Raw genomic sequence first — 27,668 nt, 5'->3', positions numbered from 1 at the left:
TATTCATATCTTAACTGTGCCCTTGAGACAGGATTTGTGAGCAGAGAGACAATGGAGAGACTCCCCATTTCCTTTGACCTTGCAGAGAAATATTTGAGGTCAATTTGGAAGAGACAAATGGTTTCAGGACTTTGTCTGTGGGTCTCAAGACATGTGGTCTATACATTTATGTATGTGCTTGCTTGGTACATTTATGAACATCTATTTTATATTTATAAGACCTTAAAATTCTTATAACATTTTCATAAACACTGTTGGAACACTTGATGACCCCACTGGCCATCTATTTTATGTGATTCCCAGGAAACCAAATTTAATATGGGTCTAGCAGAGAAATACGTGGCTAGTGTTTTCTTGTCCTACCATTCTTGAGATTATCATTTGAGCATGTAGGCAGTGTTGGTGGCCAAGCTATTTTGATTGCTGGGCAAGGCTAACTACTTTTTAAAAGATGTGACTATAATATTTAAAATAAAGTGCCGTATATATATACACACAACCTCCAATCAACTCTGTAATCCATTTCATATATATTTTTATTCAAAAGTGAACCAAGTGACACCCAAGAATTCTCTTTAAAGCAGTTTTATTTCTTGCTCCAGCAGAATATAGCAAGCAATCAGAGAAGGCAATCAGAGGCTGAACCCTGATCCCCAATTACACAAATATAAACCATAAAGCTGCAAAGATAGGTCAAACCTAGGTCAGACCAACCAGAAACCTGTTATGGTCTACCTGTCAGCCTGCCCGCAAGGCATACATTTCCTGTTTTGCACTTGTTTTTAAAGGTCATGGCTAGACACTTTCAGTTTTTTCCTTTACTCCGTTTGTGATTTGTACCATCTCTGTCATGATGCTGAAATGCAAACTTAAGAGGGGAACAATGAGAATACATGATCAAGTATTCCAAAAGGACTGGAGTAAATTTATATGATATATATATGATATATATGAAATTTATATGATATGAAAGATTATTGTATTCAATTAACATCACTAGCAGGGGTGTCTGAAGACTTATAATGAGAAATTTTCTACCTTTCTATATTTATTTAAATTTTGAGCTATTTTGTGATGAGTAATTAGAATTGGAAAACATACAAAATGCAATGATACAAAGGTTAATTTTGAAAACCATGAGGCAGGAGGGGAAAAAGTTTATAGAATCTAAAGAGCCAGGGAGGTAAAGTGGATAATAATGATGTGAATGTATATTATTAAATGGAAAATAAAAATTATATAAAATAATATAAAATACATGATTATGGTGTCAGCCATTTGCACAAACTTTTCTTCTTAGGATTGCTGCTCTCAAGGCAAAACAGTCCACTTTTTTCAAAGGTGTAGGGGGACCTGTCCCCTAAAAAAATAGTTAATGGGATACCCAACAGATCTCTCAACTGAGAGTTTTAAATCTTTGAACAAGACTGATCTTAAGTCCTTGTAGATTGGACAAACAAGTAGGCAGTAGGATAAATCTTCAGGCAAATTGGCAAACTCTTCATAAGGAATTGGGTGATAGCATTCTTCAGCTTTGGCAGAGTGCATAGACTGGAACTGCAGAGCTGTAAAGGCTTTTATCCATCTGAGCTTTTAAAGGTCTGGAACCCTGAAGAGAAATGTGGCTTTCCACTAAAAGACATATTCAGAACCCACCTGTCCAGTATTAACTCTCAAACTATTTGCTCCCCTTTTCTGCTGACAGCATGCATTTGGATGTAGGTAGATTATAAACTATTGTTTTAATCTGCTGGAACAAACAGTATAGATTGTGTTCAAAATTTAGGTAGTGATTTGGGTTTCAGGTTAAAGCAGAAAAGTGGTCAAACCTGGTTTGTAATAAAATTTCATTTAAGTACTGAATGGTTGTTTATTTTGCAGTTTGTACGGTAATTGGTTTTTTTAGTTTTGTTTTTTTACCCTCACTAGCACAGAGTGCTTGCTTAAAGCACAGCAGACCAATATAAGGCATCTCCATATGAGAGGAAACTCCAGCACTTCTTGCAGTGAAGACATGGAGGAATCAGAAGGATCTGCACAGCTTAGGGACTGACAAGAGCCTTGTGAGATGGCAGCCAGCTATACTTTGGCAGGAGAAGAAAAGAAGAGTGCAGCAGAAACTCCTGTTTTAAAAAGCACAAGGCTACAGAGCCAAACTCAGATCCCAAAAGCCTCTGGGCTCACGTTGCTGCCCAGCATCTCATTGCCAGCCTTCACGCACTGAGCCAGCTGGGACCCTGCAGACAAACAAAGAGGCAGAGTTAGGATCTACCAGCACCAAATATCACTTTTCAGCCTGCGCCCAACTATTTTCCAGGGCCAATAACTGATCACTCCATCTATGTGCGATGGGGAGGAAGACAGAAGGCTGCTGTTCATTCCATCTTTTACTCATTTTTTAAAGCGAAGTCTGAGTGTGCTGCAACACATTTTTTTCAAAGGCCTGGAAGGGGAAACCAATCACAAATGCACACAAAGGGGCAACATTTTGAAGTGCAATTAACAGAATGGCAGAAAGGCAATCAGAGACCACTGGATGGTGCAGAAATGATTTTTTTTGGGGGGGGGGACTGCTCTTATTTCAAAGCACAAATGTTCCTCATAGTGACTGCAAGCAGGAAGCGCTGCTTTTTGAATTGGATAGGCAAGTTCCAAACAGGTGTGCTCTTTGCCCTGCAAGTCATCCTCATTCTATGCTCTCCTAGTTGGAATGATAGAGGAATCACCATCTTCCTCAGCCAAAATCTGAAGAAATCTCTAATGCAGGACCTGGAGACAGTTGTACCTCCCAGTTTAACAGACTGGAACCCCTGTAGTGAGCCAGGATTTTTTTTTTTAATGTACACAGTAAATTGTTGGGAAATTTGATTGGTCTGGGGTCAAGTAGGGGTGGAAAAACCCCAGCACCTCAAATGAAATACAGCATAGTTTAGACTCCTGTTGGAGACTCATCTTCAAACTTCAGCCTCTGTCTACACTCCTTCATTCTTCCTCAGCTTACTGTCATCCAGCTGCCTAAAACTTTCTGCCTCCAAGAGAGCTGGGAAGCAGAGTTCACTCTTATCAGCTTTGCTGAAAGCCCTGCTCCATCAGGCATGTTCGACCCCTAAACTGTGCCAGCTGGTCATTATCAGAACAACAGTTTAGGAAATCGTGCCAGTTTGATTCCTCCCTTTTTCTCTCCCTTTCCTTTTCCCCCTTGTGTTGATGTTGCAAGCCTGTAGGTAAGCACTGTCTCGCTTTAAAGGTAAAGGTAAAGGTACCCCTGCTCGTACGGGCCAGTCGTGACCGACTCTGGGGTTGTGTGCTCATCTCGCTTAAGAGGCCGGGAGCCAGCGCTGTCCGGAGACACTTCCGGGTCACGTGGCCAGCGTGACGAAGCTGCTCTGGCGAGCCAGCACCAGCACAGCGCACGGAAACGCCGTTACCTTCCCGCTATAAAGCGGTACCTATTTATCTACTTGCACTTAAGGCTGCTTTCGAACTGCTAGGTGGGCAGGAGCTGGGACCGAACGACGAGAGCTCACCCCGCCGTGGGGATTTGAACTGCCGACCATACGATCGGCAAGTCCTAGGCACTGAGGTTTTACCCACAGCGCCATCCGCATCTCGCTTTAGCTGACTGTATTTAAGTCATGCTGAAGAGTGACTTATATACAGTCACTTTTCACTGAAGAGTGGAGTAAAGGTAAAGGGAACCCTGACCGTTAAGTCCAGTCGCAGACGACTCTAGGGTTGCGGTGCTCATCTTGCTTTACTGGCCGAGGAAGCCGGCGTACAGCTTCCGGGTCATGTGGCCAGCATGACTAAGCCACTTCTGGTGAACCAGAGCAGCGCACGGAAATGTTGTTTACCTTCCTGCCAGAGCGGTACCTATTTATCCACTTGCACTTGACGTGCTTTCGAACTGCTAGGTGGGCAGGAGCAGGGACCGAGCAACAGGAGCTCACCCCGTCGCAGGGATTTGAATCGCAACCTTCTGATTGGCAAGCCCTAGGCTCAGTGGTTTAGAGCACAGCGCCACCCGCGTCCCTCAAAGAGTGGAGTACAAATGCTCTAAATAAATAAAAGCACAATAAGCATATTGTGCAATTCCCTTCCAAGAGAAGTTAAACTAGCTCCCTCTTTTGTTACCTTTATTCAGACAGGCCTTTGAAAACTAAGGCGCAGGTGATGTGGAATAATGGGTTGGTTAGGACAAGCTGAACTTCCATGGTGGTTTCAAAGGCATTTTTAATGCATTTTAATTATTTTTGTTTTATTGCTCGGTGTTTTAAAGTGTTTTGAAATATAAGCCACCTTCTATCCCAGTCTGGGAGAAAAATGGGGTATAAATACATTAAGCAAACAAACAAGTTTTTCACCTGCAGTCGCCTGGAGCCAGCTGAGAGCTTTAGTTTCCAGTAATTCCCATTCATCCCTCTGGTCTGTGGCCCTGGAGTGGAGCCAGAGAAGGGCCAGCACAGTTGCCCATGCATCTGGAGTCACCTGGCAATATGGAGCAGGAGTCAAAAGACAGACATGCACTGAGCCCTGCTCCCTCACTGGCTCTGTACAGAAATTACATTTGACAGTTCTTAAAGAAAAACAAAACAAAGGCTGAGTGTGACCTTTCAGTACCTGGTTACAGTTTGGCCACAATCTGGGAAATAAACACATGAATCAGATGAACCATCTGCTTTTGCAGATCTACTTTCTCTCCCTGTCTTGTTGAAAGCATAAAACATGGCCATAGTGGGAAAATATCCACAGAAGGAACTCCGATGCACGAGAAGTTTTTAATTAATTGCTTCCAACAATCGCTTTAACAGAACTTTTATTACAATGGACAATGCCACCGATCCTGCCACAGACCTTACCTGGGCAGGTGATTTGCTTGAGATCTCAGCCTCACTCAGGCCTAGGATGGTGGCCAGACCAGAATCAAGTGGCCAAGAGCCATTAGCATTTTGCAGATACACCAAGCTCAAGAGAGGCGATTCCTTCTCCTTGGGAGTGGGCTCTGCAAGGGGCAATAAAAAGAAGATAAATTAAGACAGCTCATGGCCTCCACACCACATTCAGAACTCTCCCATCTACACTATTAGCTAGATTTTCCAAAGCTCTCAATAGACAGTCATGATGATACAAAGAGTGGTACTTCCTAATATCCTCCACCTTGATCACCGAGATCCTCTCAAGAGGCATTTCTGGTAGTTCCCCATGCCCCCGAGGTTTGGTTGGACTTCCGTAGAGACTGGGCCTTCAGCGTTGCATGCTCTGCCCCACAGGACTCCCTCCCAGTTTGCAGGGAGAAGATATCTTTTTGGATATCTTCTGTTAACTGTACTGTTCAGACAAGTCTTCATGTATGAATCTCTTTGTTTAAACAAACTAGTATCAAAGGAAGTTTTATTGGTGTTTTTTTGTTATGGTTTATGGATATTTTAAACACTGATTTTATTATAATTAGTATGTTGTAAGCTGCCTTCATATATCTTATGACTGTGTGGATTATAATTTTTTTTTTTAAAAAAAAATTGCTGAACCAGAAAACCAGAAAGACTACAGCTCCCATCACCCCTGTCCTTTAGGCATGTTATCTGGGGCTGATGGGGGTTGAAACCCAAGATCTTCCATCCGGTGACAGAGTCCCCCTTCCTGTATTTTCATATTATTTGATTCTGCAGTGAGTTCTTCCAAAGTATTCCTCCCCCCAATAGCTTAAAAACAACAATAAAGACCCAAATCCATGTAGGAATTAGCTAGCTATATACCATATTTTTGTGTGTATAAGACACCCCCTATTTTGGGGGACTAAAAATTTAAAAAATGGGGGAAGACTTGTTGAGTTTTTCTGGAGAGGGGGATGCTGAAAATCACTCACCTGCCTGAACACTTCCTATCACATGCAATGGAGAAGACACCAAACGTCTGACCACCAGCCACCTGTCGCCTGCCCAATTGCCGCAGCAACAGTGAATCAAATAAAAACCTTGCCGCAGCTACCAATCACCTGTCCCCCCTCTACACTACCCGTGCATAAGACAACCCCGATTTTAAAACATTAGTTTCATGTAAAAAATACTCGTCTTACACATGGAAAAGTACAGTGGTTGTGTCAGCTGAATGGAATCTGCCCTGAATAGCTGACACAAGGAAACAAAGGAAAAGGGAGAGTGATTGCAATTTAAACTCTGCTTGCCAGTTTTGCACAAGGGAAAATGCTGGAACTTTGGTCTGACACAGAGGGGCAGTTCATATATTCTAAGGGCTTGATGGGTTAAATACTTGGGCCTGGTTTACTTGCAGGAACCAGTGCAGTTGCTGTACATTATGTTATCGTTATGTCTAGTTTCCATCAGGATGCGGCACTCTGCACCAGCCGATGCTTCTCAGCCTCAGAGTGTGCCCATCAAACTTAAAGCTCAAGGTTACTGAGAAAAGTGCTTGTAGGGCAAGTTTATCCCTGTCAATTTACACAGGACAGTAATTAAGGCAATGGGCTTGTAGTTCACTTGATCTCCCTCTCCTGGCAGCAAAGCCTCCTTCATAAATTCACCACACATGGTGGGTGAGGTGGTACTGCACCGGAACAAACATTTACGCTGACTGAGCCTATGCATGAGTAGCTTCTTACAAGGAGACTTCCACATCATCAGGATGGGAGCCCAGGCAGGGGGTGCAAGGGGCGCTCGGGCACCATGCTCCTGAGTGCGCCGGGTTGGGGAGTCCGGGGCTGAGTTGGAGTCATCTGGGAATGGGAAGAGCTGTGAAATGTTCTAGGGGCAAGCATTTTTGTTGTGAATTCTATTGATGTTAACAACTTTATCTGACCAGTAGTACCAAAATCTCTTAACTGGTATTTGAAGCATACAGTATGTGTTAATGAGATAAAAGCAAACTAACCGTGCCTCCAATTGAGAAAATGTTTGATATACATTGACTTTTAGTGGGTTGATTCGTTTCCACATTGATCAACGTTTTATGACCAACAAGTTTGCTAGAGAGAGATTTCCCCCCAAAAAAGGTCAACAACTTTGGGGGTGCTGGGCGGATCTTTGCACCCCGGCGCCACATATGCTTAAGATGGCCCTGAGCCCAGGCAGAAGCAGCAGCTTAAATATTGTGTTTATAGACGTCCATGCTAAAAAGCATTGGCATCTGAGGATGGGGTCAGCAACATAGTCCTGTTCCCTGGTTTTCATGTGAGCACCAGTACTGACATGGCACATTCAAGAGGTTTAAAGTTCTGTTTTGAAGTGCAAGCTTCTATTTTTTTTTTAAATAATTTTTATTAAGGTTTTCCAAATTAAAACAAATAAAATCCAATTCATAAACTTTTTCCAATATCCAGGACTTCCCCTCCCCACCCCCTCTTGTGTTCCAAATCTTCCCAAAAAAGCAATAATATTCAACAAATTCTTATTCCCAAAATACACTCATCATCAATAACTCAATTTATCCAAATTTCCATCCCCTAAGGTCGACCTCTTCCCTTCCACGAGTTCCCCCCTTTCAAATATGGTACAGATGAAAATAGAATAAAAACAAACAATAATTTTACAACCTTTGGATTCCAAATTTCCCTCCCCTCTTTCCCTGTTGCGTTCCTCCTATCCCTCCACTTCTAATGTCTTCCTGATGATCCCACATTTCACTAAACCCACATCCCTCTGGTTCTTTACCGGTCTTTTTTTTTTTTTTAAATTACAGATGTCCAATCATAGAAGGAGTCTATCAAAGGGGGCCCATTTCTTCTATCCAGATTTTTATATCCAGGAGTATAAACTCCAATTTTATATCCATAAGCTTGTCAAATCTGGATATCCCAAATGTTCCCACTCCAGTTCTGTCCAGTTCTTGTTGTTTCCTTGTTCTTGTCAATCACTCTCCTCCTTTTTACTTCCCTGTTCCCTCACAGAAATGTTCTTTTTCCAAAGGCTTCTAGTGTCTCTACAGAGGCTTGTTATTCAGGAGCAAAACATAATCCATTGTTTCCAGTAAAGTGTAGGCCTCTGTAGACAAAATAATGTTCCATTTCTGCAGTTTCCCAGGAGATTAAAGGTTCTATCCAACTGTTCAAGTTTCCCGTCGAAAACACATGCAATGTCCCTCAGCTCCTCTAGGTGGATTACAATAACAAAGTTCCCTTCCAGATCACATCCGCCAGTCCAAATAACTTATAAATCCTTATTTGAAACAATTTATCTCCAATTTATAACAAATGTAACCGGCAAAGTCCTCATAACAAAGTCTCAATTTCATTCTTCCGTTTTGACAGCTCTTTGACAGCTGTCAAAACCTCCGTTATTCTTCTCCAGGCATTTTCACGAATCGCTCCAGGGATTCCGGGGGGGTTGCTTTTTAATACGAATTCCACTTTTCTCCTCCAGCTCAATCTTATAAATTTCCCTCGCGAAGTTGCTAGTTCGGCAAGATAAGGTTCCTCTCGATCTTAGTTATCCAGTCCTTTGTTTTGGCTCTTCTACAATTTGGGGGGGGGGCTGACTTCCTTTTTTCCACCTCCCCCGTTCGCTCCAAATTCTAAAAATTTATCCCTCTTTTTAGTCCATATTCCAATTACTCACGGGTTCTTCTTTTGGGTCCAAATTTTCAATAGAAGAAGTCAGCGCTCTCCGCCGGATGGCATGCGGCTGCGCTCGGCAGGGATAGCAGAGGACTCAAAGCACCACGCTCCTCCCCGGCACCCGATCCGTAGCCTTTAAAAAGGCTCCTTCACGAATCGAGAGGGCGCTGACGGTGCCAGCCGAGTCTCCATGTCCACGGCCTCCGTGGCCGTGGTTTTTAAGGGTCCCCGCATCGCCGGTGCGGTAGGACCCAGCCCCTGCCGAGCAGGCTCCCTCCGGAGCTCGGAGGGAGCCCGCCATTTGGCGATGGCGCCGACCCGGAAGTCCTGAAGTGCAAGCTTCTAGACCTCACAGGGTCCAAAAACCAATACCACACACACTGAAAGTTGAATTGCTGGTACCCGATTGGAAATACAGAAGGGGTTGAATAACACTACGTAATTGGGGGAGGGACTTACCTAGGATCCATGCCCACTTTGGTCTCTACTATTTCCCCCTCAATCAACCTCCCTTTCTGCCTCCATCTCCCAGTCAGAAGAACTGACAAATGCAACTCAGATTGATTTCAAATTCTCCCTGTCATTTTTGCCAATTCAGTAGAGAATGGGATAAATAAGGTTATACTTAAAAGAACATTGTAATCATATGAAATCTTTGGCATGTTTTGAATGACTCCTGCAAAGTTATACAAATCATAGATATTTTGGGTAAACTGAAGTTAGGTAATAAATAATATGCAGTTGATAAAGAAAACTTGGAACCTATGATGGAGAGATTGGAAATCATAATAGGTAGAAGGAATTTGTTAAGTATAGAACTGTATTCTTTTATATATGTTATTTGTTTTACTGTTGACTGGTGATATTAAAATATATATATATTTTTAAAAAAATAAAGTGCAACTCAAGCCAAGCATGCAATTCAATATCCCATTCACATTATTTCAGTTACATACTTATTGCAAGACCTATGTACAAAATGAATGCATTCAGTGTTTTAACTCTTCTATGCAGAACACAAACAGATTCAAGATGGTGGCAGTGTTTTTATTACCTGAGGACTTAGCAGAGTAAGAATTTTGAATGGGAGGAGGAGGTGATGACTGCAGCGGGAAGCCACACATCTTTCTCATAGCTCGTTTGGCCTTGAATAGACCGGCTAGATCAAGGGGGAAAAGACACAGAAATCTATTGTGATTTTGAATAAGGTATAGGTCCCAGGATTCTTTGGTGGCAAATGTGCTTTAGGTATGTGGTGTTTATGCAGCCATTGACTCTACAGCAAAGAGCTGCCGCCCTGCTGTCTTCTCCCTATTCTATGCCTGCCTAGGACTGCTGCTCTCAAAGCCTAGGCTGGACCTCCATGTTTTTTAAGGACCGTAGTCCTTTTAAGTGACTTTCCCAATTGATTTGACTCCAACTTCCATCTGCCCCAGTCAGCAATGGTCACATGTACAAGTTGTAGCCCAACAACATCTGGAGAGCCAGAGAGACTGATTTTGAAGGGAAGAGGTTTTTATGTAGTTTATAAAAGTTTAGAATTGTCTTCTAAATGGCTCCCTTTCACAGAGATTAGGGCCAAGCCATGTCTCAAATTAACCCAGATGATTAAAAGTTAAGGGAACAAGTATTGCAGATAAGGCCTATGTACAAAATGAATGCATTCAGTGTTTTAACTCTTCTATGCAGAACATGAACAGAGTTGAGATGGTGGCAGTGTTTTTATTACCTGAGTACTTAGCCAAGGGAGACTGTTGTGTGGGAGGAGGAGAGCAGGAAACCATTGAGCTGCCACACGCTGTCGGCCTTGATGAAAATACAGGTTCTGCATCGGACAATGCCATTCTACCATGAGCAGGAGAGCAGAAATCCATCGGGCTGCAACCCACCGTCGGCATTGGTGAAAATGATGAGCCTAGAGATGCAGATTGTGCATAGCACAATGCCATTCTACCTTGTACTAGACCAAGGAGGAAAAAACACACAAATCTAATGAGATTTTGAACAAGCTACAGGTCCCAGGATTCTTTGGAGGGAAATGTGCTTTAGACAAATGGCGTGTATGCAGCCATTGACTCTACAGCAAAAGAACTGCCGCCTTCAGGGGTGCCAACTTGAATAAAATATATGGGGGGCCCAGGTAAGCCCAACCCCGCTTAATCGATCATATGACATGGTTCACACAAACAATTTGAATGGCAATGCCCATCAACTTTGCAGGGGTCCAGACCCTTCAGATATTTTATTGGGGCAGGGTGAATCCCCCCAAAGCCCCTAGGAGTGGGCTCCTATGGCCGCCTTGCTATCTGCTCCCCATTCGGACTGCAGCTCCCGCAGCCAAGGCTGGACCTCCATTGTTTAAAAAATACTGTAGTCCTTTCTCGGCCAGGGAGCAAGTGGCTTTCCCACTTTGTTTGACTCCAGCATCCATCTGCCTCAGTCAACAATCGTCACATTTTCAAGTTGTAGGCCAACAACATTCAGAGGGAGGGAGAGAGAGAGATTTAGAAGGGAAGAGAGTTTTAAGTGGCTGATAAACACATCAGCAGGGCTGAAGGAAGTTCCCTGAGAAGTCTTCTCAATGGCTTCCTTCACATAAATTAGGGCCAAGCCATCTCAAGGAAGCACAAGCCACATCCTGGACCAAGATTATTACTCCCTCCTCCTCCTGCTCAAGATGCTAAACGTTAAGGGCACAAATAATAGAAAACCCTTCTCCAAGCACCATCTTGGCTTTCTTGGGTTGTGACATTGAAACTCATTGATATGAGGGAAATGCATTGATATTGTGACCACATATCACTCTGCTCTGGCACTTAAAGCATTCTTTTACCTAGGTTAAACAAAACTTGTCAGTTCTTGCGGTCTTAACACTTTGTTATTAAACTTTGCTTCATGAATGGATTGTTGCCTAAGACCTAGAATATCTAGAAGACCTACTGAGACAGAATGAAAATGTGAGTTATATTCACTCTTGATATAGCTTGATATAGGTAACTTCTCACCTCAAGACACCTGGTAGTTTTCAACACTGAACTCTTAGCTCAGTTTTTTCCTAAGTAACACCATTGCTAAGGAGTACTTATCAAAAACCTTTTCAAGTTACATATTATTAGCAAAGCTAATGAATTTAAAGTTATACATAATTGTTTGAGCACAGCTGAGGAAAATATTTTAAGGAGACTTTTGATGCCTTAGGGTTAAAGTTCAGCTCATCATATCATCACGGCTTCTTCTATTCTCCATTGGAAGAACTCAGAAAGATACTCTATGGATGAATTATTTTTTAAATAAAAGGTGAGTTCTGGCTCCTTAGAATTCTTGATAACCATTTGAAATGTTCTTATGCTCATTCAACTTCCACTATTCACTTCTGTATGTATATTATTATTTAAATATTGTTTGATATTTTGAAGCATATTAGCTTTTTCTAATGATCTTTTATGAAATATTTTGCCGTAACTATTTCTTTTCAGTGTAAAGGCTGCCAGAATCCACAATTAACCAGGCAGGTGTACTTCCCTAATGGAATAGCTAATATTGCTTCATTACCTTGTAACTCTAATATTTAGAGAACACCAAGTGATGGAACTTTCCTAAAAGAGCCAAAAATATGCCAATTGGATCTGAAAGTTCAAGTTGGAATGTTGTAGAAGTAAGCTAAGATTTAGACAGAAACAGATTTGAAACACACACACACTTAGAGTGGGATACCGAATATCTCAAAATTATCTTAGTGAAGGCTGAGTAAAACCAACTCCAAGTCACTCCAACAGTCTTTTCTAGAAGGTACTGAGCAGATGCAGTGACACTGAATCCAACATGGAATCCATGGTCATTGCCAAACACATCTCCTTGAACTCACATGCATGGGGAATGTCTCGGCGGCTGAGGGGCCCTTGAAGTGCTGTGCCCAGCTCCATGTTCACTCCCACAAAGGCCGTCTGTGAACACACCACCCCAGAGCTCAGGCTCGTCTCCAGTGCCAGGTGCTGCTTTTCTCCTCCCTTCTCCCCAGTCCCCTCCAGTTCCTTTAGGAGGGTCTGAGCTGCCAGACGGTGAACAGGAAGCCTGCAGTATGGGGAAAAGGGGGCAGCGGGGAGATAAATGCAGGGACCACTTGGAATAATGTCAACCCCTTAATATAGGCCATCCAAATCCAATCTTCCTTGACTATTAGCAAATCTGGATTATAACTTGATGGCTTCCAAATGCTATCTGTAATTAAATAAATCGTATCACGTTTGTCCAAGGTTGGGGGGGGGGAGAAGACTTACAAAATGTGACAGTACTACCTGTCAGTATCCTGAGCCTGGAGTGAGAACTTCATTGTTTCTTTGAAAGTCTGGTCTTGGAACTGGTACTGAAGAACAGCAGTCCCTTCTGTGGAGCCTGAAGACTGCAGCAGAAGAGAAAGCATCAGAACTGGGAAAGGGTAAGAAGCCTTCGGAACAATACATTCTGGTATTATAAAACACCAAGACTGGCAGGTTTTGGTATCTAGGATAGGAGAGAGGGATTATTCATTGGTTAAGGTCTTGGTGGTGGTTACTTGCCTGGTCCTGCCCACGGATCTGGGCATAAATGAGGCAGCGCTGCCCCTGGAAGATGACCTGTGGGCCTGACCCCACAAGCTCAGCCTTCAGACCAGGAGGCAAGTCCCAGCTCAGAGAAATCCTGGTCACGGCTGGCTGCAGGGCCTTCTTCAAAGACTGCAGGGCCTATGGGAAAGCAAGAATTTTGCAATGACATCAAGAGAATATCAAAGTTCCTGTTCAACTATCGCTTAAAAATAAGTTTCTATGTGAGATTGTTTTGAAACTGTGTGAACAGTGCTTGCAAAGGAGTCAGGAGAGGGGCTGGTGGAGATGCCATCTTGTTTTCTCCAAAAGCCACTGAATATAGAATAGAAGCTTGCTGGATAGTCTCTGAGCAACACAATGACTGTGCCACATAGGTAAAGGGACCCCTGACCATTAGGTCCAGTCGTGACTGACTCTGGGGTTGCGGCGCTCATCTCACTTTATTGGCTGAGGGAGCTGGCATACAGCTTCTGGGTCATGTGGCCAGCATGACTAAGCCGCTTCTGGCGAACCAGAGCAGCGCACGGAAATGCTGTTTACCTTCTCGCTGGAGCGGTACCTATTTATCTACTTGCACTTTTACATGCTTTCGAACTGCTAGGTTGGCAGGAGCAGGGACCGAGCAATGGGAGCTCACCCCATCATGGGGATTCGAACCGCCGACCTTCTGATCGACAAGCCCTAGGCTCTGTGGTTTAACCCACAGTACCACCCGCGTGCCACATAGGGGGCACTAAAAATATTCGAATTCATAAGCAGATGACGGGTGCTATGAGAAACTGAGGTGTGTTTTTTTGGTCAAGCAGAAACATGCAAATATAGGCACTTCCAGACTTGCTACTTCCCAGGTAGGATCCCACAGGACACTGGAAGATTCAGATTGTGCAACTGAAGCTTCCTCCCCAAAGGATAAGACTTTCTGCAGAATGGGAAGCAACAGGAAAATGCACCGGAAAGTGTGAAATAACCCTTGCTTGATGCAACGTCATCTAACCTCCCTATAAACTGAGGAGGAATCCTCAATAAACTAGGCAATCATGAAGGCAACCAATGTTTCTTTCCAGCGAAGTGGTTTAAAATGTCCCTTAAAGAAAGTATAGCTATTGGGCACTACTAGCAATGCAAAGTTTCCATATGCAGTTCAGGAGAAGTGTAGAAGGGTGAGCCAAATGATCATTCTGAGGGTGCAGTCCTTATGTATTAAGGTTTCATGGATCTTTTCCAAAACTTAGTGGTTGTGCTGCGTGGGAGAGCTGGGATTCCATGCTCTGATGGATTGTCAGGGGGCACCTGGCAGTTTACCCACAGCTCAGGAGAAACTGGTGGAGACCAGGAGAAGAGGAATGTGGAGCTCCTGAGCCTCACCTTGGCCTGCATGCGCTCCTTGCCTGTGATGAATTCAGCACTTCCTCCGGCCGCACGGGCAATTCCTTTGATGAGGGCTGTGGAGGCCCCTTCGCCAATGCCAAAGGAGAAGCACCTGTCATGGAAAGAGGAGGTGAACCTAGGCCAGGTGCAGAAAGCTGTGAGATTAAGGTTTCCCTCTCCCTTGCCTTACCTGTGGGAGCTGCTGTGATGTTGAACTTCAGCAATGACCTTATCTGTATTAGACACCTCTCCATCCGTGAACACAAAGAGCTAGATAGAGAGAGGGAGGGAGAACAGAGAGGTATCAAAACCTATCCTATTTCCCCTTTGAAGTCCATTTGCAGGCCCTAATTGCATTCAAACCCCACATATAAATGGGGGAAATGCCTATCCTAGTGGTGGTGCAATTGTATAAAGTGTGTGAGGGAGTGGAAGACTGACTCTTTAATTCCTCCATACCGTACAAGCTAACTTAAATGGCAGGTGATTGACATGTGGGGGGCCTCTCTTCTTTGACATCCGTTTGCAGGCAAAGATTGCATTCACTGTCCATCTGCAAACAGACGAAGTTGGCCCCAATAACTGTTCCCCTTCCCACTTCCAAAGGGAGGTCTCGTCTCAACTCAAGTATCTTCCATGAGGTTGTACATTTTTCTATTTATTCAAAATAATTTTAGACTGCTCTGTATCCTCATGGACATCAGGGTGTTATGTAGAAAAAGCACAATGCACATAACTTAAAACCTTCACAAAAAACACCAACTTCATGTTTGTTCCACCACTCTTTGCAGGTCACTAAAAACCCTACTCTTGATACCTGGCGAGGATATCCTTCCCGGCACGGCTGGCTGTAAATGGCCTTCAGTGGCTGCAGAATCTCTGTACCCCCCAGATTAGCTTGCAGCTCCTTCACCCGTTGGAGGGCCTTGGACATGGTCTCCTGGGTGTATTCTACACTCTGCCTGTAGAGAGTTTCAGAGAGTCAAGGAAGTAAAGGACCTATTTTCCTCCCAAGCTCAGCCAATTCCCCATCAGGCTATTTTGTAAACCTCCCACAACATTCCACGTTTCCACTAGGACCACCCTTTTATTATTTGTTACATGGTCTAATTGCTCCCCTAAAACTCATCCAGTCAGATTCAAACTTCTCTTCTTCTCATCATTCAGTGCTCAGAATGCGTGAAGCCACATCAAGGATAGAAAAAGCCTATGTTTACTGTGCAGGTAACAAGGAGGAAAGGGTAATAGCAGAACAAATAGGGAAGAGGAGGTGAAAAATGTTTAGGGGTCCAGAATGTGCCTTGCAGGAGATGCTGGGAAGGTAGCTTGTGAAAATACCCCATCTAGCTTGGACAGATCTTCTAACTCCTTGGGTCAAATCTCTTGACACTTTTAAAAACCCTTCCATTTCATTGACCTATAAAAGCAAGGGTGAGGAACCTTTGGCCTTCCAGATGTTGATGAACTACAAGTCCTGACAGCCCTAGCAGGCAATGATCCAAGAGCCAGGGATTATGGAGCTGTAGTTCAGCAACATCTGAAGATAAAGAAGTGTGTTCAGATTCCTGTGTCAACCATTGCCAGTGATACAACATAGGAGCAAATGGAGGAGCAGAGAAGTAACGAGTCTGACAATACTGGACACTCTTTTGACACTCACGGGTAGAATGAGTCATGGGTCGATCCAAATCCATAGATGTTGAAGTAACATCCCAGAGGGAGACTCTTCAGCAAGAAAATCAGGGTCTCCTGAAATGTGGAGTTGGGGAGGGGGGAGAGAAAAGCAGGAGTCACCCTAGGTGCCCCAGCCCAACCTCTAGCATTTATTTCAACATTACAGGCCCAGCCTCCTTCAAGGAACCATTCATCTGCCGTCTTCAATTACCCTCCCTTCTACCACTCCATCCTATTCTTCAAAACAGGTTTGCCCCTTGGGTACCTTGGCACTCTGAATCCGCGTTGGGGAATCAGGGTTCCGATCGGTCCAGGAACCCATGCTTCCAGAGCGGTCCAGCAGGAAGAGAAATTCTCCTGTCGCCTTCTGGCCTGGTTTGGGGGCAGGGACACTGGGGTACAGAGTGAGCAGGAGTGCTAGGTCCCCCATCAGAGAGCCTGTGCAATGCGGGAGGAAAGGAGATCCATTAGGCATTTTCACCCAAGGCAGCACCCTTTCACCTCCCAGTACCCTTTGTGTTTCTGCCCCCATGTCCACTATTGCCTTAGGCTTTCCTCACCTGGGGCAGCCCCAGGCTTCCCAGCCTCTAGGAGGGTGCTGGGCTTGTGAATGTCCTCGTAATATATCAGTAGCTCCACGTCTTGGTCGAACTGGTGCCCTTCGGCCAAGGAGACCTTTGGTGTTAGAAGGAAAAGCAGAGTTTGAATGCGGAGCTCTGTTCCTATTCCTCCCAAAGATGTTTATGTGTGTAACACTTTCGAAAACGTTGCTATGGAATTTGGCCATTTATTCCAAAACTGTGCAAAATGAGAGAATTCTAGGTTGTGCCATTTGATTCAATAACAGGCAGCAAAATAAATGATCAACTGCAGGACCTCCCCTGCCAAATGTAGAACCTGAGATACTGAGAGAAGCTCTCTTGGGTCCCAATAGCTCACAGTTAGTCGATATTATTAAAATGTGCCCTTAGAGTAAGCATATCCACATTATTACTGATCAAAAGGAAAGGATTTGAGGCCAAAACCAAACCCTACTGTTTGGTTTTACATGACTGGTTTTATTTGTAAACCAATAGCCAAATGTGACGAAGAGTCATATTTAAGCTGCAGGGTAGCAAAAGATTTTAAAAAACCTTCCCGCCCCCCCATAGTCCATCTTTTAGTGGGGTAGCAGCCACACTTTGGAACTCCCTATGTATTGACATCAGGCAGGCTCCTTCGCCATATGCTTTAGGACACCTGCTGAAAACATTTCTGCATAGGCAAGCCTATCCATGAATGTAGAGTACTGACATATGTTTTAATCAATTTTTAAATCCCTGGTTTTAACTATTCCTGAATGTTTTAAATAGCTGTTTTTTAAACTTTGCTGGTGGTAATTTTATCGCTGCTTTCCCTTTTGCAAACCGCTTTGAGTGTGTGTATTTATTTTAATTTTACAATCAAGTGGCATATAAATTCTGTGAAATATAAACAAACAAACAGTGGTCTCAATAGAAATCCTGCCCCTAGGCTGCCTATTCGTAGTGGGAGGGAGGCTCCCACCTGCCCTTGTTACCAGTAATGCCCAGCATGGGAGTGGGATTCTGGTAGAGGCAACAGAGTTAAAACTCTCCTCTCCCACACCAAAGCCAAGATCCAGCTTGCCCCCTTCACCTTATTTGTTCAACCAGCCAAGCAAGGCCAATATACCTCTGTGTACAGGGTGGTATATAAGTTCAATAAATAATAATAAATATAATACCTGGTGGCTATTCACAGTGGAAGGACAGCTCCCCTCTCACAAACTGCAAGCATGGGGAGGGAGATTCCAAACAGGGCTGTAGGGGGTCACAAGAGTCAAATGCTCCCCTTCCCAAGCCATGGCCCCAATCCAGCTTACTCTTCCCTTTCCAGTTATTTGTTTACAAAAGAAAGCAAATAGCACGTCTATGTCGGCCATTAGACCTAAGCACAGATTTTGGGATGTGTGTGCAACTTCAAATGGAGAATGACAAATACACCCCTTTTCAGAAGCTGTTCCTTTCACTATTGTACCTGGGCAATCGTACGGTCTTCTGCCCTGTAGCGCAAGGGCTCAAGGGTGCATTTGGACTCCACACGGTTGATGCCGTAAGGCGACTCCAGCGTAGCACTGAGGCCGAGGGTGTAGGGAAGCTGCCCCTTGGGCACTCGTGGTATGCTCTTGGTGACATTGCCCCCTTCTGAACCTGTACATGGGAGAGCGAGAGAATCATAGAACCACAGAATTGTAGAATACCATGAGAATCATCTCATCCAACTCCCTGCAATGCAGGAATGCTCAGCTGTGCCATATGGGGATTGAAACTGCAACCTTGGTGTTATCAGCACCATGCTCTAACCAACTAAGCTATCCAGCACACCATGGTTATTGAACACAGTGGGCAAGCTCTCATGAGGAGGAAGACACTGTAACACAACCCCATGTGGGAGGAAGAATTAGGCTGTCGGAGGCAAAGGCACCATCAAACAGTAATGTACAACACGCCACCCCCAATCCCCAGGCAATTACCCAGGGTTCGAGTTTCCTGTTGGAAATGAGACACAGTGGGGACTGTCGTGTCTTTATGATATGTGGTTTTATTTACACATATATACAACCTGAGTCTGGACGGAGGAAAATCCCAGCGCTCACATCCCAAGAGGGTCCTGCTCCTTCCATTGCTGCAGCCGCCAATTCAAAGAGAAATCAGCCCTGCTCTCGGGGTCCTTTCTTGAGGCTGCCTCATGTCAGCCCACATGGCTTCAGCCCCCCTCCATCTTACCAGAAACCCTTGCCAAAAAATGCAACCAACCCTCCTTTCACTTACATCACCACTTCTAACAAACACACTTATGGCACTTCTCCAATTGAGTTAATGTAACAAAATACCTTCCTGGGCCTTTCCAGCAGAAAAGAGGAATCTAGGAACCGTTTCTTTTAGTATTTTATTTGTGTTAGTTGATAAGTAGGACAAACCCAATTCAAAGCTCCTTCCTGGGCAATTTGGTAGGATGGGAGTAAATAATCTATTTTGCTCATCTCTGTAAAGGTTGTACATATGAAATGAGCATGCATTAACGCTTCTGTTGCTCTAAATCCACAGAGCTTAGGTATAACAAAACAGCATTGCAAGAGGCTTGTATGTGGGGCTGGTTAGTGTGTTTGGGGGTGCAGGAGCTTACCCTGAGGTGCATAGCGGGGGTTGAGGACAGCGGGCAGGACAAAGCGGATGGCCCCGTCGGGCTCCGGAGCCAAGGCCTGGACGTAGGAGAGCTTCAGCGTGGCCTCCCCATCGGGAGGGAGGTTACCCAGGCTGCAGGTGAAAATGTCACTGGTCTTTTCTTCTCTTCCAAGCAGGAAAGCCTGCCGGCCTTCACTCAAGGCATCCTCATATTCCTGCTCTGCCTGCATTGGGTGGTGAAGAGGAGAGAAGAACATCAGGAGTGAGGAAGGCAAGGACACAGGCAGGTGTGGTCCCAAGAAAGGATTCCCGTTTTAAAAACAGCTGTCGACCAATTGGTTACCTACCAGTGAAGCTTCCATGCTTTTGTAATTTTACCTTGTGAAAGTAAATTATAAGCACTGTAGTATCTACACTGTGGCTTTAGAATTCATGCATTAGGTTAAAATTACACCAAGCTGCAGCAGAGGAGGCCAGGAAGCCAGGCTCCCCACTACAGCAACTGGGTGTTGTTAGGCACTCTTTCTTTTAAGCACAACATGTGAGCTTCTTAACACAAAATCTGCTTGTAGGCACAGAGCCCTATTTAGGGAAGTCTCTGCTTCCCTTCTGAAACTGGCCACCCAATGCCAAAGGCCCTGATTCTCCTCAGACCTTCCATACCTGTTTCTTCTCTCGGATCTGGGCCTCAATCCGCGTCCCACCAATCAGGCCCTCGAAGGCATACACGGCGGCTTCATCATCCAGAGGGAAGACAAACACCACCTCCACTGGGGACTTCTCCTCATTGTGGTAGCGAAGTTCAGACACCACGTCAGCCACAAAGCCTCGGACCACCACATCCACAGAGATGCTCTTCAAGGGCACTGGGGCAAGGAGAGAACAAGGAAGGCTCAGTGTGTGGCCCTGTGTACACTTTGGAGAAACCCTCTCCAGTCATCTTGGCTCCCCACTGCTAGGCCTGCCAGTTACTTAGGACCCCCCAACCTACACGGTTACATACCATAAACAAGAAAGCTATATTTTGGAAATTTATAGCAGTATGTGGCTTATTGCCATTTTGCACTCACTTAGCTGAATAACCGTATGCAGGTAACTTACCAGGTTCCCGAGAGTTTGTGACAAGGCCACAGACAGTCATGGCCAACAGCAATAGTCTTTGCGGAGGAATTGGTTTCCCAGAGATTTACCCCAACTGCAGAAAACAGAGATTAATTTTTGGCTAGAGGGGAACCATACGTACAACAACTCTGTATTTTATTTTCCTTTGATTTAATGGAAATGGTAACCCCCACTTATTTGTATGGAATATTGTTCCCATTTAAAATAATACTGTTTACCCAACATTATTACACAATTGCTCTTATAAGGATATTTGTTGGAAAAAGGTAAAAGGCGGATCTAGACGGATCCTCGTGAATTCATATGATTTTTTCATTCAAATTAAACAAAACCACCATGATACTGTAGACCATGTCTTACTCTGTAGATAGCATCAAAAAAATCATGCATCCACTATTTCGTGGGGCCGCAGGGGTGCAAAAACATGGTTAAAAAACACGCATCCTCATGGATCCTCATGATTTTTGCACAAGACCAGCTCAAAGTCACCATCAGATCAAACATCATGGCCAGGGGCACAGCATCTACCACAAAAATCACGGACCCATGGCTTCATGGTGAAACTGTGGCCCAAAAACGTGGTTCCGAACCACGGATCCTCATGGATCCTCATGCTTTTTGCATTGGGCCACCCCAAACTCACTGTCAAATCACACATTGTGTCCATGGGCACAGCCTGCACCACAAAAAACTCGGATCCACGCCTGCCTGGCCATACCGTGGCCCAGAAACGTGGTTTTGAATCACGTATCCTCATGGATCCTCACGCTTTTCGCATTGGGCCAACACAAACTCAATGTCAAATCAGACATCATGGCCAGGGGCACATTCTGCACCACAAAAAACTGAGATCCACGGCTTCCTGGCCACTCCATGGCCGAAAAACGTGGTTTCGAAGCACGGATCCTCATAGATCCTCACGCTTTTTACATTGGGCCAACCCAAACTCACTGTCAAATCACATATCATACCCAGGGGCACAGCCTGCACCACAAAAAAACTCGGATCCACGCCTGCCTGGCCATACCGTGGCCCAGAAACGTGGTTTTGAATCACGGATCCTCATGGATCCTCAAGCTTTTCGCATTGGGCCAACCCAAACGCACTGTCAGATCACACGTCGTAGCCAGGGGCACAGCCTGCACCACAAAAATCACGGATCCACAGCATCCTGGCCACACCATGGCCCCAAAATGTGGTTTTGAAGCACGGATCCTCATGGATCCTCACGCTTTTTGCATTGGGCTAACCCAAACTCACTGTCAAATCACATATCATATCCTGGGGCACAGCCGGCACCACAAAAAACTCGGATCCACGCCTGCCTGGCCATACCGTGGCCCAAAAACGTGGTTCCGAAGCATGGATCCTCATGGATCCTCATGATTTTTGCACAAGATCAGCCCAAAGTCACCATCAGATCCAACATCATGGCCATGGGCACAGCATCCACCACAAAAATCACGGATCCACGGCTTCCTGGCCATACCATGGCCCAAAAACGTGGTTTTGAAGCATGGATCCTCATGGACAGGGAACCCCAAATTCACCCTTTATTCAAATATCTTGTACATAACCACAGATCTGACCACAAACATCATGGATCTACTGCTTCATGGCCCTGGCCAGATGCTACCCTGGATATATTGGCCAATTTTTAGGTGGGTGTGTCTGGATGGAGGAAACGGAGTCAGCTGAATCTCTATCCATTAAAGATGGGTGCCCAATGGCTGGGCCAGAATGATTTCAGTTTGGTTTGCCAGCTCCCAGCTCTTCATGGGGTGAAACAGTCACCTGTAGCCGCCATTAGGAGTCCCTTTGTGATCCTGGATGCTTCTATCTCTATGGAGGCATTGGTCACAAATGCAGCCAAACTGGAATTTTTGAATCTATGTCAGGTTAGGCAATCGGTACTGTACCTGTCCCTTTCCAACCTAGCCATGGTGATCCATGCAGTAGTCACCTGCACACTAGACTACTTTAACTTGCTGTACACCTGAGCCGGGGAGTGCAGGGTATAAATGTGCTAAAGAGTGAGAGAGAGAGAGAGAGAAAGAGAGAGAGAGAGAGAGAGAGAGATGCAGGGCTACCCTTGAGACTGCTCCAGAAACTCCATATGGTCTAAAATGCAGATGCATGAGTTCTTACTTGGACTTTGTGGAGAGCCCACATTCAGTTGGTTGTTCATCAGCTGAATTGGCTCCAGACGGAGTATCGAATCAGGTTCAATGTTTTGGTGCTAATCTTTAAAGCCCTAAACAGTCTGTGACCTTTCTTATCTGTGGGAATTATCTTCCAATACACCCCCCCATGAGTGTGACGCTCATCTAACAGCAACCTACTGGTGGTCCCTGGCCCAAAACATATCCAGCTGTCCTCAACCAGAGCCAGAGCCTTTTTGGTAGAACACTTTGTCTAATGAGACCAGGGCTCAGTGCAATCTATCTCAGTTCTCTCGCTTGTCATGGTGAATGGGCTTGCACATTCCTATGACCCTTGTGAGTGAAGCGAGTCCTGTAGTGATTTCATGCTCTTTATCGCAGCTTGTAAAACAGTGACTGAATTTCCCCCCAAACCTCAGGCTTTTATATACATTATTTACACAATGAGTCCCGTCTGACTGGCTGATTCTGCTTCTCTCCTGGATCCTGATTGGTCTTTTCCTGCAAGCCAATCAGTTCTTGCATTCTAGGATCCTACTTGCCTATTGTTCTAGGATCCAAGCTTAGTACATAACAGGGAAGGAGCTAGACAAAGAATGATCCAAGAAGTCCTCAACGGCAGAACAGGTGGGTGATAACAAGCAGTGTGTCACAACAGCTCTGAAGGCGGATGAAGGCTGCAGCAGATAGGATCCACCAGTTCGTTGTGACTACTCATGCCATCAGAACAGAGCCCTACTGCGAAGGCTGTGCGTTGGTCAGCGTGCACTGATCTACACACATAAAACAAATTCATGCACAGGCGTCTTCCAAAAACCCAACCCAACCCCCCCAAACCCTCCCTCCATGGCGATCACTAAATGGCTACAGGGGCGGGAATGTGAAGTCCCTAGTCATGAACCGACACATGGGCAGTCAGTCGTTCTGACTCAAGGAATGAGGCAGTTGAGCAGCTCAGCAGCTGTATCCATGACTGAGCAGCCCTTTTTAGGATCCACTATGCTCACCCCGAAAAGGGGAAGGGGCTGGAAATGGTGCCCTAAACATAGTATGCCTCCCTTTTTCCCTGACTGGATTACCGCGCCCAGGTGGAATCTCTTTTCCCATAGTTTGAATCCATTATTCTGCATCCAAGTCTCTAGAACAGCAGAAAACAAGCTTGCTCCCTCTTCAACATGACATCCCTTCAAATATTTAAACATGGCTATCATGTCACTCCTTAATCTTCTCTTCTCTAGATTAAACAAATCCAGCTCCCTAAGTCTCTCCTCATAGGGCTTGGATTCCAGACCTTTTACATTTTGATCACCCTCCTATGGACATGCTCCAACTTGACAATATCCTTCTTCAACTGGACACAGTATTTCAGGTGTGGTCTGACCAACCAGAATAGTGTGGTGGCATTCCTTCACTTGATCTAGACACTATACTCCTATTGATGCAGCCCAGAATTGCATTGTTGTTCTTAGCTGCCACATCACACTTTTGACTCATATTCAGCTTGTGGTCACCTAAGACTCCCAGATCCCTTTCACTGGTACTGTTGTCAAGCCAAGTGTCCCCCACCTGTGCATTTCATTTTTTCTATCCAGGTGCAGTACCTTACATTTCTCCCTGTTCAACTCCATATTGTTGGTTTTGGCCCAGCTCTCTAGGCTATTCAGGTCATTTTGAATTCTGACCCTGTCCTCTGGTGTATTAGCAACCCCTCCCAGTTTGCAGTCATTTGCAAATTTGATTAGCACGCCCTCTATTCCATCATCCAAATCATTTATAAAATATTTACTAGCACCAGGCCCAGGACAGAACCTTGTGGAACCCCAATAGTCATTTTTTTCCAGGATGAAGGTGAGCCACTGATGAGCACTCTTTGGGTTCAGCCCATCAACCAATTACAAATCCACCTAACAGTAACTTTGTCTAGCCCACATTTTACTAGTTTTTTTGCAATAATATCATGGGGGACCTTTTCAAAGGCCTTACTGAAGTCAAGGTAAGCTGGTACAAGGGAAAGCAGGATTGTAATTACCGTAAAAATTACTGATCACTTTGGATCAGCAGTCTCAACCTAACCCACTATGTGGGGAGAGCCGCGTGTTCCTTTGGAAGGCAAGTGGAATACAGTGTGATATACTGACAGCTGTTTTAAAAGATGTAACTGTAACTTAAAATCCAGTATCAGAAAAAAATAAAAATAGATGGTCCCTGTGTGGATAGTCATGTTTGCATGATGGGGTTCTAAAATCAGTCCTGAAAGTAGATTGATTGAGAATGACACATGCATAGCTTTTGCTCTGCCATTAACAAGGTGTGCTGAAGCAAATTCTTGCCTCCCTTTGGGCTTAGCAATATTTCCTACAGCATTCTTGTTGAAGGGCATTGGAGAGTTAGGTGAGGGACACTTTTCTGTTTTTCCATCAAGCCCTCAGACAAGAATGCTACAGCATCAGCCCCAAACACTCAGTCTCATAACAAAAAATACTCAACAGGGTTAGGGCTGAGGGTAGGGGAAGTACAATCATGATCTTTCCAGTCCTCTAGAAGCTGACCCTTTTGGTCATTTTGGTCATGGAGCCAAATATCTGTTCCCAAGTTTAAAGAGTCTAAACAAGTAAAGAACAAGCTTGCCCTTTACATGCAAAAGCCCTGAAATTCAGCCCATTGGGCAACTGATCATGGGGCTGGGAGGAGGGAGATAAGCACTAGGACCTTCTCTGCCCTCCACCTCCAACAGCTACACCTGAAAGTTTCATGATGGAGTTCTATTTGAGAAGCTGAATGTTTATAAAGGCACTTAGCCAATTTCTGCCACAGAAATTCTGAACAGAAACACTCTGCAGGTTCAGCCCCCAAAAGAAACTGCTCTATGGTCTCTGTGCTGGGAAATGGGAACAGATCTTGCTCATCACCAACCTTCCTTCCACAAATCAGTATCACTATGAGGCTGAACTGAACAGCTTGCTCCAGAGTTTTAAGAGATACGTTTCTGTGGTGTAGTGGTTAAGACTCTAATCTGGTGAGCTGGATTCACTTCCCTGCTCCTCCACATGCAGGCTGCTGGGTGACCTTGGGCCAGTCACACTTCTCTCTGAACTCTCTCAGCCCCACTCACCTCACAAGGTGTCTGTTGTGGGGGTGGAAGGGAAAGGAGATTTTTAGCCACTTTGAGACTCCTTCAAGTAGAGAAAAGCAGGATATAAAAACTAACTCCATAAATAAGAATTCTGTGGAAAAGGACCATCCCTGCCATAATGATGAAAACTATATGTTTGGATTTTGCTGTATTATACCAACCTGTGGAATATGACAGTTCGCAGTTTCAAAATCTATTTGGCCACAGTAGATTGACAGTCTGGACACGAAAACCTCTGGAAGATCTTTTGAATCAATGCCTATGCGAAAGCAGTGGTACCAGTCCTTGCAGTTTCCTTCACAGTAAACCATAGTTAGGTCACCACTGGGCCTCCTGTACCCTTCCTTCAAGAAATATAGTGACCAGCAGCCTTCAAACAAGGAAGGTAAAATATCTGAGCAATAGGTTAGTGTATCCTTCCATCCCTCTGGGCATGATCGAGACACAGTAATGTAACTCTTGTTCAAGATTTGTCTCTTCTTGGGAGGAACAGCATCAATTTCCACTTGAAAATATTTGTCTTGACCTTCAAAATAGGTTTTCCCACAGTACTGTATTATTTCTTTTGCAATCCAGGGTCTAATGGCAGCCATATCCTTTTGTATGAACTGTAATTGGGTAGCAGAAGCAATCAGATGGGCAATGGTACATGTGAAAGGACCGTAGTCACTGGAATTACCTTGCCTGGGTATATCAGTTGGTTCTTTTTTTTATAAATAATTTTTACTCATTTTTTAAAAACATAATAAAAACACACAGACAAAAAACAAAAACAAAAAAAACAAATACATACAAAATATTTAAATCATAATGTTATTTTCATGCACCTTCTTTCCTTCGACTTCCCCATACCTCCCTTTCGCTGCATCCTTGTTTTACAGTTCTTTAGCAACCCATTAGTCAGTTTATCTACTAGTTCCCTTCCATTAATTTTCCTTAAACTTATTAGTTACAGCTGTAATTCTCTAGTTCTTACCCCTTGACATCTTAACACTCCTTAATTTTACAACAATTTTAAAGATATATTTTAAATTTCTTCCAGTCCTCTTCCACTGTCTCTTTCCCCTGGTCGCGGATTCTGCCGGTCATCTCTGCCAATCCCATAAAGTCTGTCACCTTTGTCTGCCATTCTTCCAGAGTAGGTAGTTCTTGCATCTTCCAATACTTTGCCAGAAGAATTCTTGCTGCTGTAGTAGCATACATAAAAAAATGTCCTATCCTTCTTTGACACCAATTGGCCAACCATGCCCAGGAGGAAAGCCTCTGGTTTCTTAGGAAACGTCCACTTAAGGACTTTCTTAATTTCATTATAGATCATTTCCCAAAAGGCTTTAATCTTTGGGCAGGTCCACCAAAGGTGGTGAAAGGTACCTTCAGTCTCATTACATTTCCAGCATTTATTATTGGGCAAATGGTAAATTTTTGCAAGCTTGACTGGGGTCATGTACCACCTGTAAATCATTTTCATTATGTTCTCTTTTAAGGCATTACATGCCGTAAACTTAACACCAGTGGTCCATAACTGTTCCCAGTCAGCAAACATAATGTCATGACCGATATCCTGTGCCCATTTAATCATAGCTGATTTCACCGTTTCATCCTGTGTATTCCATTTCAACAGCAAGTTATACATTCTAGACAAATTCTTAGTATTGGGTTCTAACAGTTCTGTTTCTAACTTTGACCTCTCCTTCTGCCCACTCATAAATCATTTGCTGTAGATCATTTTCTTACCTCAAAGCGCCCCCCAAACTCGACGTCCTTCCCCCCTCGCCTTGCTCTGCAAACAGCGGAGCAAAAGCGAAAGTGAACCTTTTTGAGCAGAATGCAGAGGGACTTCCCATTACTCCCGCCTCCAGCCAGGGAGGGTCC

At 44.4% G+C, this 27,668-nt stretch overlaps 1 protein-coding gene across 1 annotated transcript; it reads right to left on the bottom strand.

Annotated features, from left to right (window-relative positions):
* Window positions 1–569: 569 nt before the first annotated feature.
* Window positions 570–27,668, bottom strand: LOC309355045 (von Willebrand factor A domain-containing protein 5A-like). Its single transcript, XM_081885428.1, has 19 exons — window positions 27,531–27,668; window positions 20,481–20,574; window positions 20,043–20,245; window positions 19,381–19,603; window positions 18,232–18,404; window positions 16,755–16,869; window positions 16,460–16,632; window positions 16,181–16,269; window positions 15,338–15,482; window positions 14,711–14,790; window positions 14,518–14,632; window positions 13,126–13,290; window positions 12,865–12,968; window positions 12,435–12,640; window positions 10,299–10,529; window positions 9,624–9,728; window positions 4,860–5,002; window positions 4,365–4,488; window positions 570–2,237 (listed from the first exon to the last, which is right to left on the bottom strand). The coding sequence occupies exons 2-19, from the start codon at window positions 20,518–20,520 to the stop codon at window positions 2,158–2,160; spliced, it is 2,514 nt and encodes an 837-aa protein (XP_081741554.1). The 5' UTR covers window positions 20,521–20,574; window positions 27,531–27,668; the 3' UTR covers window positions 570–2,157.

Source organism: Podarcis melisellensis (genome assembly GCF_964234715.1).
Source record: "Podarcis melisellensis genome assembly, chromosome: 13".
In the NCBI taxonomy this organism is placed as follows: domain Eukaryota; kingdom Metazoa; phylum Chordata; class Lepidosauria; order Squamata; family Lacertidae; genus Podarcis; species Podarcis melisellensis.
This window is presented reverse-complemented; position numbering and strand designations above follow the sequence as displayed.

Coding starts and splice junctions, on each gene's coding strand:
- LOC309355045 (XM_081885428.1), bottom strand. CDS start 20,520: ATGACTGTCTGTGGCCTTGTCACAAACTCTCGGGAACCTG. Junction 19,604..20,042: donor AGATCCGAGAGAAGAAACAG/GTATGGAAGGTC, acceptor CACCCAATGCAG/GCAGAGCAGGAATATGAGGA. Junction 15,483..16,180: donor ACCCATGACTCATTCTACCC/GTGAGTGTCAAA, acceptor AACTCTCTACAG/GCAGAGTGTAGAATACACCC.